General features: G+C 43.1%; 1 protein-coding gene across 2 annotated transcripts in view; it reads right to left on the bottom strand.

Moving 5' to 3' along the window:
* The window catches only part of NANS (N-acetylneuraminate synthase), a 34555-nt gene extending 25956 nt beyond the window's left edge, over positions 1–8599 (bottom strand). The window contains exon 1 of one of the 2 annotated variants that reach the window (XM_055350034.2): positions 8323–8599. In XM_055350034.2, coding sequence (XP_055206009.1) covers positions 8323–8448 — 126 coding nt within the window. In that variant the 5' untranslated portion in view covers positions 8449–8599. The remainder of the gene's footprint in view (positions 1–8322) is intronic. The other variant, XM_055350033.2, reaches the window with a different exon arrangement.
* Between the last annotated feature and the right edge of the window lie 3829 nt (positions 8600–12428).

Here is a 12428-nt window from a genome sequence, read left to right as displayed (position 1 = left end):
GTAACTCCCTGCTCTTTGTCTTGCCCAGAGACTACTCATTGATGCCATCCCTCCCCACCTTGAGTGGATCAAAGATGATAGGGACCAAAGGGAGACAGTTTGAGCCTTGCTAGGTTGATACTGGGTGCCCAATGAGGTGACTACTATCTGTTTTGTTATGTGTATTTTGCTTCAGCTGAGATGGAAAATGTTAATTCGGTTCTCCATGCAGCCCATCGGGCAGCATCTTACAAAGTTGAGAAGCTTTGCCTATGGTTCCATAAAACAGAAAAGGATGATATTTATTTATTTATTTATTTTGTAGTGGGCTTGGCCCCCACAGCTATAGCATAGTGAGCAGTTATCAAAGGCCGCTCCGTTCTTCTGGAAGCTGCAGAGAAAGGGAACCTGGAAACCTGGTATGCCGGCAAAAACGGTAACAACTTATTAGCCAACTTCCTGGCCTGTGTGTGTGTGTGTGTGTGTGTGTTTGTGTGTGTGTGTGTGTGTGTTAAACATCACTGTTTGTCTCCTCTACAAAGGTCTGATTAATAGAAAAAAAGACTTATGAGACTAGCTTTAGGCTATAGAAAATCTGGTGTACTTAGTGCTATGAATTTGTTTTTCTGTGTTGTTCTATAATGGAGGGGGCATCACAGGATAGAACGTGGACTTAGGACCCATATAAGCCAACTGTCCAAAGCCAGTTCAGCAGGCTGGCCACTTACAAACTTTTCTATGAGTCCCTGAAACCAATACCAGATGAAGTTTCTCTCTCGTGTTGTTTTATGTCCTTGAACTTAACCTTGTGACCATGTGAGGATACTTTATCTTGGATTCTGCCATCCAGAGGACAGGAATTTTGGGGTTCATGTCATAGTTAGCCCTAAAAATTATCTTGAGCAGTTAAAAGCCTTTGCAAGCTCAAAATCTTCCTTCTGGGAAGAGCAATAGAAAGCACTTAATGCGGTAGCTCAGTACTAAGGCTTTGGCATTTGACAGTGGTGGCCCAGGTTCAATTCTTGGCTTAGGGGGCTTAGGGAGTGAGCCCTTTCTGGTTTGTTATTTGTGTAACTTTTTGCCATTTATTGATTCTTTTTCCCCATGGACCGATTCTGTTTTCCTGTCTTTATTTTTACTTTTGCTGAACTACCTTTGGGGAGACTCTAATTATTATAAAACAAAAACAAAAACTGCTTACCATCTCTTTAAGACACTTTATGCATCCATGGTTAAGTTATGACCTTAGTTAAAATGTATTAATTTCACATGGGAGGTTACCTGTGGTAGAATTCAAAAGCCAGAAATATTGGCTGTCCTGGCTAGTCTGGTAATAAAAGATTTTAGGCTGAGCACGGCGGCTCACGCCTGTAATCCCAGCACATTGGGAGGCCAAGGAGAGTGGATCAGCTGAGGTCAGGAGTTTGAGACCAGCCTGACTAACATGGAGAAACCCCATCTCTAATAAAATATAAAATTAGGCAGGCGTGGTGGCACATGCCTGTAATCCCAGCTACTCGGGAAGCTGAGGCAGGAGAATCACTTGAACCCAGGAGGTGGAGGTTGTAGTGAGCCGAGATCATGCCATTGCACTCCAGCCTGGGCAACAAGAGCAAAACTTTGTCTCAAACAAACAAAACAAAAATTTAACAGTTTTTTTTTCTAAAGAAAAAAGCTATATGGTTAAAATCAGCTTAATAAAAAGTGGATATGCAAACTGCACATATATTTAAAAAGCCTTTATGTTTGTTTTCTTTTCTCTTCTTGGATCTTATTTTTCTGAAGGAAAATTAAAGTTTTTTTTTTCTTTTCAGTCAACTGAATTGTTTTTCTCCATTTTGTCTTCTTGCCATTCTTGATGTCCGCATGAGAGAACCTAAGATAATTACTAACAGCCTGGGACTCCTGGGGAAAAACAGAGGAGGTGTCACAGACCCCATTCTAGGAAAAACCTCTGTTTCCCTCATGTAACCCCAGAAATTGAAGGAGGATAGAGTCCTCTCAAAGTCTAAGGCTCTGTTCTGTTTTACATTACATTACCTGACACTTGTGACTTTGGGGGCAGGTTGTCCAAAATTACTTTGCATTGTGAGAGAGCTTTTAGCCTTGGTGTGTAATAACCAGGTAGCAAATATATTTTAAGGGATGGCTAATGGCAGTTAGGAGGGATACTTGGCTCTTTGCATGCTTGGATCAAAGAAGCATGCTCTTGACCACCTAGAGGCGTGGAAACATCTCCACCCCACCCCCTCACCCCTGCTAAATATGAGATTCCTATAAGAGATGGGCTGATTACAAAATGAGCTGATTGGCTTTGGGTTGCCTTGCAATGAAATCCACAGTAGAAGCATTGCACTATCTTCTCTGGTAGCATTTCCCTTCTTTTTGGGGATCCAGGATCCAGTATAAAAATGGGACCCTTCATTTTGGGGATCTGTTTTTGCCTTCCAGCTGTGGCTGCTTGTTAGAACATTGTCTCACTCCTCTTAACCCACATCACGGGTTAAAGAAATCATTGCCAGGAGGCCTTCACTCCTCTAGAAGGGCATCATTTGTTAAGTCCTTTTTCTATGGTTTGGAGTAAAAGGGGCAATGATTAGAAATGTATCCCCCATGATAGGTTCTATAGCAGGTTCTACTGTAAAGTCTATGGTTCCACAACAGACTTTATCTTATGAAAGTCATGCTAAATAATGGAATTGCTCTAGATTACTTACTGGCACAGAAGTATCTGTGCAGCTTCTGGCACTTGTGGTCTATGGATAAATACATCACATCGGGCATTATAGAGATTCAGTTGTAGGGGATTAGTGGAAAGACTGCTTAGTTAAGAGAGTAGACTCTTCATCTAGCTCATTCTTTGATCTATTTAATTTCAGGTGGTTTGGTTTATGGGGACCCTGGATAAGGAGAATACTCCAAACACTTGGTGTTATCCTCGCGATAGTCATAATAGTAGTCTCCCTGGTGTGCTGTATTCTCTCAAAGGTTTTAAGTGTTTGCACACAGCCATCTTTAGAATATCAAATGGTCTCTTTTCAGTTGGAATGACAAGAGCTGAAAGAAACGTGCAACCATGCCGGGTGTGGTGGCTCACTCCTGTAATCCCAGCACTTTGGGAGGCCAAGGCAGGTGGATCACTTGAGGCCAGGAGTTCGAGATTGGCCTGGCCAACATGGTGAAACCCTGTCTCTACTAAAAATACAAAAATTAGCTGGGTGTGGCGGTGCCTGCCTGTAAACCCAGCTACTCAGGAGGCTGAGGCACGAGAATCGCTTAAACCCAGGAGGTGGAGGTTACAGTGAGCCAAGATCATACCACTGCACTCCAGCCTGGGTGACAGAGTAGACTCTGTTTCAAAAAAAGAAATGTGCAACCATGAGGACACCATAACCTATGAATGACACGCTGAGACCAGAAACCCAAAATGATGGTAACTGAGAGTGGCGTTAAGGCCCTAAGTTTTGGTCACCGTCTCACCTAAGTGAGAACTCTCACTTAAGGGAGAATGTGACCAAAAAGGGGAAATTTTTAAAAACAAAATTAGGGGAGGCCATTGTTTTGGAATGAGCACTAGGCCCCAAACCAAACCAAAATGGAGTCACTCGTGCTAAATGTGACATAGCGATACTAAGACTTTAAGGAACACATAGGTCCTAGAACAAACCAGGTTTTGTTTTTCTTCTGTAAACAGGATGTTCCAGCATAAGGAGGTACCCTCTACTCAGTCCTTGTTCCCACCTTGCAAAACTCACTGTTCTACTGTTTCCCAGTGGGTTTCAAGACCAAATAAGTATATTTATGCTGGGATAGTAACATGAATGACTAAAGTTTTGGTCAATCTCTCAAAATTGAGAAAATGACCAAAAGGGGGGAATTGTTAAATCAAGTTTAGCCTAAAGCTGCCTCCTTATATATTTTAAGTTCAGCCTAAAGATTTTCTGTACATCACGAACTATAACAAGTGGAGATGTAAACAGACTGTAGCCCATACCTGTGTCAATCACTGAGTTTTGGCCAATCAAATGTAGCCAATTGTTCCAACTGTGTTAAAATAAGGCAAACGCTGAGATGTAAGCAATCCAGCTGCTTCTAAACCTCATTTGTGTTTTCTGTACTTCACTTTCCTTTTCCTGTCCATAAATCTTCTTCTACCACAAAGCTGCACTGGAGTCTCTATGCCTACCCTGGCTCAAAAAGCTGCTCAATTCATGACTTGCTCATTGATCAATTAAACATCTTTAAACTTAATTCAGCTGAAATTTTTCTTTTATCACCGTGGCAGAGGCATTTGAACTAGAGTGACTCCATCTTGAATGGGGGCTAGATAAAATAAGGCTGAAACCTTCTGAGCTGCATTCCCATGAGGTTAAAGCATTCCTAGTTACAAGAAGAGACAGGAGGTTGACACAGGGTACATGTCACAAGAGACAGGAGGTTGACACAGGGTACATGTCACAAAGACCTTGCTGATAAAAAGTAGTGGTAAAGAAGTTGGCCAAAACCCACCAAAACCAAGATGGCAATGAGAGTGACCTCTGGTTGTCCTCACTGTTCATTATACACTAATTATAATGTATTAGCATGCTAAAAGACACTCCCATCAGTGCCATGACACTTTATAAATGTCATAGCAACATAGAAAGTTACCCCATATGGTCTAAAAGTGGGAAGAACTCTCAGTTCCAGAAATTGCCCACCCCTTTCCTGGAAAACTCATGAATAACCCACCCCTTCTTTAGCATATAATTAGGAAATGATCATTAAAGTGGACAGCCAGCAGCCCTTGGGGGTGCTCTGCATATGGAATAGTCATTCTTTTTTTTTTTTTTTTTTTTTTTTATGCAGAGTCTCACTCTGTTGCCCAGGCTGGAGTGTAGTGGTGCAATCTTGGCTCACTGCAACCTCCACTTCCCAGGTTCAAGTGATTCTCCTGCCTCAGCCTCCTGAGTAGCTGGGATTACAGGCATGCGCTACCACGCCTGGTTAATTTTTGTATTTTTATTAGAGATGGAGTTTCTCCATGTTGGTCAGGCTGGTCTCAAACTCCTGACCTCAGGTGACCTGCCCACCTTGGCCTCCCAAAGTGCTAGGATTACAGGCGTGAGCCACCGCTCCCAGCCAGAATAGCCACTCTTTATTCCTTTAATCTTTTTTTTTTTTCCTGAGACAGAGTCTTGCTCTGTCACCCAGGCTGGGATGCAGTGGCATGATCTCGGCTCACTGCAACCTCCGCCTCCCAGGTTCAAGCAATTCTCCTGTCTCGCCTCCCAAGTAGCTGGAATTACAGGTGCCCGCCACCACGCCTGGCTAATTTTTGTATTTTTAGTAGAGACGGGGTTTCACCATGTGGCCAGACTGGTCTCGATCTCCTGACCTTGTGATCCACCTGCCTCGGCCTCCCAAAATGCTGAGATTATAGGCATGAGCCACCACGCCCAGCCTATTCCTTTACTCAAGTTGAACAATTTTCAAAAGCCAAAGAAGCAGTTTATAACCTTAAAGCATTTAGCAAACCTAATATCTGACCTGCCTAAATTAGACTAAATTATTTTACCAATAATCTTTAAAATTGTTTTTATTTCCCAAAGGTTACTAAAGTCATGTGAACTAAAAGGCATTACAGTTTTTATTTTTCTTTCAAAATATTTAAGTACTTATTTTTCTTGAAGCCAATTAATCAGAGCTCTTTTATATAAACAACACACGCACAACACATATATAACTACACAGACAGACAGATGGAAGAAGATCCAGTAGCTGTAGGATTTTTCATTTGCCAGTTTTTACATTTCTTAATTGGATTACTGGCTTTAGAGTGGAGCCCTTTGTAGAACAGGGTGAGGAAAGCAGTTTCTAGGACCTAATAAGCAGGCACACCTGGAAGGTAAAATGGATTCCCCCAATATTAAGGGTTTCATTTTTAGATCAGATCTCAGATCCCAAAAGGAGAAATGCTATGAACAAGACAGTGCAATGATTTTACCATGCATTTAATTGCAAAGCAATCCAAAGCTAACCAGCCCATTCTGTGACTAGCCCATCATCCATGGGAGTCTTGTCTCTCAGTCAGAGGGTGTGGGTGACATTTCCATACTTTTTTTTTTTTTTTTTGAGAAGGAGTCTCACACCATCACCCAGGCTGGAGTGCAGTGGCATGATCTCAGCTCACTGCAACCTCCACCTTCTGGGTTCAAGCGATTCTTCTGCCTCAGCCTCCTGAGTAGCTGGGACTACAGGCATGTGCCACCATGCCCAGCCAATTTTTGTATTTCCAGTAGAAATGAAGTTTCACCACATTGGCCAGGCTGGTCTCAAACTCCTGACCTTGTGATCCGCCTGCCTTGACCCCCCCCAAAGTGCTGGGATTACAGGTATGAGGAACCACGCCCGGCTCATTTCCATGCTTTCTAGGTGGCCAAGAGCATGCTTCTCTGATCCGAACATGCAAAGAGCTGAGAATTCCCCCATAATTGCCATTAGCTATCCCCAAAACTGTATTTCCTACCTAGCTATTACACACTAAATTTTTCTCATAATGTGAAGTAACTTCTGGTACCCCCAAAACTCAAAAATATCAGATAATGCAATGCAGAAAAGAACAGAGCCTTAGATTTTGAGAGGGCTCTAACTGCTTCCAATTCCTGGGGTTTCATGAGAAAAATAGAGGTTTTTCCCAAAACAGGCTCTGTGGTGCCTCCTGTTTTACCCAAGGAGTCCCAGGCTGTTAGAGCTTGAATATCTTTTTGGGTATCTTTACAGCAGTGGTCCACTCTACTGGTACTAATTTACTGTATTTGTCCATTTTCACACTGCTGATAAAGACATACCCAAGACTGGGTAATTTATAAAGAAAAAGAGGTTTGATGGTCTCACAGTTCCACGTGGTGGGGGAGGCCTCACAGTCATGGTGGAAGGCGAAAGGCACGTCTTACATGGCAGCAGACGAGAGAATGAAAACCAAGCAAAAGGGATTTCCCCTTATAAAACCATCAAATCTCGTGAGACTTACTCACTACCATGAGAATAGTATGGGGGAAACCGCCACCATGATTCAATTCTCTCCCACTAGGTTCCTCCTCCCACAACACATGGGAATTATGGGAGCTACAATTCAAGATGAGATTTAGTTGGGGACACAACAAAGCCATATCACCCACCCATTGCAGTGATACTGAATCAAAAGTTCAAGTAGTCACTTTTTGGTCACAAAGGGACCTTTTCCAGCTGTCCCATCAGCCCTCAAATTTCACCTTTGGGGGGAAAAGTTTCCCCAGGTTCTAAGGTCCTGTATGTGCCTAATCCTGTCACTCATAGCTGTCAGCAAAAAGTACAAGGCAGATTTAATTTTTTTAATCAATTAGTTGCCTAAGCTTTTTATTTGCCTTTTGTAAAGGCTTTAAATAAAAATATGGAAATCTTTTTAAACTCTTCTGCATATCAGCTGGGCGCAGTGGCTCACGCCTGTAATCCCAGCACTTTGAGAGGCCAAGGCGGGTGGATCACAAGGTCAGGAGTTCAAGATCAGCCTGGCCAATATGGTGAAACCCCCTCTCTACTAAGAATGCAAAATTAGCCGAGTGTGGTGGCGCATGCCTGTAATCCCAGCTACTCAGGAGGCTGAGGTAGGAGAATTGTTTGAACCCGGGAGGCGGAGATTGCTGTGAGCCGAGATCTCGCCATTGCACTACAGCCTGGGCAACAAGAGCGAAACTCCATCTCAGAAAAAAAAAACAAAAAACAAAAAAACTCTTCTGCATATCAACAGACATCCCTAGATGAGACTAATTAGGGAGCCCTCATTTTCAAATGCATTTCAGTGCAGTTTTATTCATTTGGAATGTTCCACGGTAAGTTACCTTTAGTACGATTTCACCATTTCTGTAAGACTTTGCTGCTTCCAGTGCCCTAATACTTATGCATGTATAAGTCAGAAGGAACTCAGTTCTTCAGAAATTAAGTATCAAATTTTTACCTAGGATATTGGGTTTGCTCTCGGGTTCCCTTGATTAACTTAGCCAATGATTTTCTTTTTCCTGTGTAAGCACTGAAGAAAAATGAAACAAAGGGGTGAAAAACAAAAATCCCTGTGAATTTCCAAAACCCAAATTTTACACCCCCTGCAATATTACCATTTACTACCAGTTTCTTTCTGACCCAGTCAGATGTAAGAGGCCTTAACTGGATCCAAGCTAGTTAATTACCAGATCTAATTCAATCCCGGACCCAATCCAGTTTCTGTTGTGATTTCCAAACCCAGTTTGGAACAGAAATTTCCTCAAAGAAACTCGGAGAGCTCAAAGCACAAATCTGTGGAGTTCTGAAATCTGAGCAAGAACTTACCATGATCCCCAGCTGCTCCAAGAGATCAATGGACACAAATGGGTCCTGCAGGTACCTTGCTTGATCACTCAGCACCCCGGGGGTCATTAGAAGAAGCTCTACTTCAGATCCTGCTTCTGACCCCATCTGATGAAAGCAAAACTTCAGCTGAATTAAATTTAAAGGAGTTTAATTGAGAAATGAACAATCCATGAACTGGGGAGCCTTTTGAGCCAGGCTAGGCTCAGAAACTCTAGCACAGCCATGTGGTGGAAGAAGGTTTACGACAGAAAAAGGGAAGTGATGTACAGAAAACGGAAGTGAGGTTCAGAAACAACTGGATTGGTTACAGCTCAGCGTTTGTCTTATTTGAACACAGTTCAAACAGTTGGCTACATTTGATTGGCCAAAAAAACTCAGTAATTGGCACAGGTGTGGGCCATGGTTTGTTTATACCTCCACTTGTTATAGTTCACGATGTACAGAAAAACCTTTAGGCTGAACTTAAAATACGTAAGGAGGCAGCTTTAGGCTAAACTTGATTTAACAAGGGATACCAGAGATGACCTTGTACTGAGAGAGGATTTGACCTTGGCGTGTGAAAGGGTGGACGAGAGCTACAAAGTTAGGGGTGGCTGAGCACAATTTACAGGAAGTAGTCTTGGCTGTTGTTTTTTTTTCTGTCTTAGGAGGCTATTGTTTAAGGATCCTACTTCTAGTTCGGAGGTGCATTCTTTATTTTTATTTTTTGGAGACAGAGTCTGCTCTGTCACCCAGGCTGGAGTGCAGTGGCGCAATCTTGGCTCACTGCAACCTCTGCCTTCTGGGTTCAGGCAATTCTCCTACCTCAGCCTCTCACGTAGCTGGGACTACAGGCATGCACCACCATACCCAGCTAATTTTTTGTGTTTTAATAGAGACAGGGTTTCATCATGTTGCACAGGGTGGTCTCAAACTCCTGAGCTCAGGCAATCCACCCGCCTTGGCCTCCCAAAGTGCTGTGATTATAGGTGTGAGCCACCACACTGAGCTCAGAGGCGCATTCTAAAGGGTCTTCTCCATTGCTTTTTCTCCCAAAATTAATCTCAATTTGGCTTGTCTGCGTACATTTAAGTGAGGAACTGAACTGTTGTTTTCATAGGTAAATGACAGACTGAGTTTACTCAGCATCCAAGAGAAAGAGCATTTTGCAGGCGCGGTGGCTCATGCCTGTAATCCCAGCACTTTGGGAAGCCGAGGCGGGCAGATCACGAGGTCAGGAGATCAAGACCATCCTGGCCAACATGGTGAAACCTCATCTCTACTAAAAATACAAAAATTAGCTGGGCATGGTGGCGCGTGCCTGTAATCCCAGCTACTCGGGAGGCTGAACCAGGAGAATAGCTTGAACCAGGGAGTTGGAGGTTGCAGTGAGCCAAGATGGTGCCACTGCACTCCAGCCTGGTGACAGACCGAGACTCTTTCTCAAAAAAAAAAAAAAAAAAAAAGAAAGGGCATTTTGCCCTTGCTAGCTGAAAGGCGCCTCTGGGTGACCGGGGGCCATGTGGGAGTGTCTGGAGGGTTGACCCTCATGACGTGCAACGGCCCTACAGGGAACCCTCACCAAAATTAGTTTTAAAAAGGCTCGTCCAGGAAGGGCATATGGAAGCTGATGACTCCGCACTTTCAGCCCTCCTGAAGGGGCTTAGACCTGCAGAGTCAGAAATTGAGATGCTAAGAGGGCAGCAACACCTCAGTGGTGACACACTATGGAGTCCTGCCCTCAAGCAGCACACACTTTGACCCACTCCACAAAAGCCCTAGGACACAGCTCAGTTCCTCCTTTTAAGAAAAAAAAAAAAAAAAGGAAACAAATAATCTAAGAAGGCGGAGAAAACAAGAAGAGTAAACCCTTTTGGGGCACTCCTAGTGTTACGGCACCTCTACTTGTTAGAACTTGTGTAAAATGGAAATATTATGGGCTTTGTGCACAAGATGACCACTGCATTAAGGAAAAAGAGCCCAAAGGTCCACAGAATTTCTAAGTTCTCTTTCTCTCTATTTTCTTTTCTGCTTGCTTTAACTCTGCTGTTACTTTTCTACTGAGATAAAAACCACTGTTTAGATCCAAACTTTTTTTTTTTTTGCAAGCCAGTGAATTTGTGTTTATCTCATGGCTAGAGTTCTGAAGTAAAAGCTATAGGATCTCTCTCTGTGTGTGTGTATGTGTGTCTGTGTGTGTGTATTTAAAAGGCCTTTATGATAGATTTCTATAATTTTATGTTTAACTGGCAATTAAATCAGTTTTAACTTCCCTCTAGCACACCAGACTTTTTCCTCTCTGAATTTAGAGATGTAAATTTTGCTATCTGATTTTTTCACCTAAGAGTTGTTTGCTTTAACATGTAAATTAGCCAGGCGTGGTGGCCCATGCCTGTAATCCCAGCACTTTGGAAGGTTGAGGTGGGCAGATCACCTGAGGTCAGGAGTTCCAGACCAGCCTGGCCAACATGGCAAAACTAAAAATACAAAAATTAGCTAGGCATGGTGTCACATGCCTGTAATCCCAGCTACTCGGGAGGCTGAGGCGGAAGAATCGCTTGAACCCAGGAGGGGGAGGTTGCAGTGAGCCAATATCGCACCATTGCACTCCAGCCTGGGCAACAGAGCGAGATTCCATCTTAAAAAAAAAAAATGCAAATTTAGGGCTAGTCAGCTGACAATTCCCTAGAGTAAAGAAACAGGTTATCAAGAATTTGCAAGTCTAAATAGGGGAAAAAAAAGAGGTCTTATGAGTCTATAAGATGTACTTCTATTGGCATGCCTAATACGTCTATGTATTTATGTGTTGTATACACAATGTTTCACTACTAAAAATGTATGAGTTCTAATTAACTGGCTTAAAGAAAAATAAAAGTGCTTAAATCAAATACTTTATCAAAAAAGAAAGACTAATCAAATGCTTTTTCAAGATTGCATGACTTAAGTAAACTCTTTTTTTTTTTTGAGGTAGAGTCTCGCTCTGTCTCCAGCTGGAGTGCAGTGGCGTGATCTCGGCTCACTGCAACCTCCATCTCCCAGGTTCAAGTGATTCTTCTGCCTCAGCCTCCTGAGTAGCTGGTACTACAGGCGCGCACCACCATGCCCAGCTAATTTTTGTATTTTTAGTAGAGACGGGGTTTCACCATGTTGTCCAGGATGGTCTCAATCTCTTGACCTCATAATCTGCCCTCCTTGGCCTCCCAAAGTGCTGGGATTACAGGCTTGAGCCATTGCGCCCAGCCTAAGTAAGCTCTTTAATAAATAAGCTGACTTTAACATTATAGGTAAAATAACATTAGAAATGTTTTAAGAGTTGTTAGCATTTTTGTTTGCATTTATTGATCAAGTGGTTTAGTGCTTATTCGATATCACAGTTAATCTAGGAAAACTATTAAATAATCAGGTAAATGTAATGGAATAAATGCTTGAAAAACAAACTTGTCATATAATTTGAGATCTAAGATTATTAATAGATACTAAGTGTCCAGGCAATTTTCCAATTTAAAAATTATAGGAAAACTTTTTTTTTTTTTTTTTTGAGACAGAGTCTGGCACTCTTGCCTGGGCTGGAGTGCAGTGACACCATCTCGGCTCACTGCAAGCTCCGCCTCCTGGGTTCACGCCATTCTCCTGCCTCAGCCTCCCGAGTAGCGGGGACTAGAGGCTCCTGCCACCACGCCTGGCTAATTTTTTTGTATTTTTAGTAGAGACTGGCTCCTGCCACCACGCCCGGCTAATTTTTTGCATTTTTAGTAGAGACGGGGTTTCACCGGATTAGCCAGGATTGTCTCGATCTCCTGACCTTGTGATCTGCCACCTCAGCCTCCTAAAGTGCTGGGATTACAGGCATGAGCCACCGCGCCCGGCCAGGAAAACTTTTTTTTAAAAGATGTCCTTAGGCCAGGCGCGGTGGCTCTTGTCTGTAATCCTAACACTTCGGGAGGCCGAGGCGGGCAGATCACCTGAGGTCAGGAGTTCGAGACCAGCCTGACCACCATGGAGAAACCCCGTCTCTACTAAAAATACAAAAAATTAGCTGGGTGTGGTGGCAGACTCCTGTAGTCCCAGCTACTCGGGAGGCTGAGGCAGGAGAATGGCGTGAACCT

Source organism: Gorilla gorilla, chromosome 13 (genome assembly GCF_029281585.2).
Source record: "Gorilla gorilla gorilla isolate KB3781 chromosome 13, NHGRI_mGorGor1-v2.1_pri, whole genome shotgun sequence".
In the NCBI taxonomy this organism is placed as follows: Eukaryota; Metazoa; Chordata; class Mammalia; order Primates; family Hominidae; genus Gorilla; species Gorilla gorilla.
The sequence above is the reverse complement of the archived record's forward strand: the minus strand, read 5'-3'. Positions and strand labels throughout refer to the sequence as shown.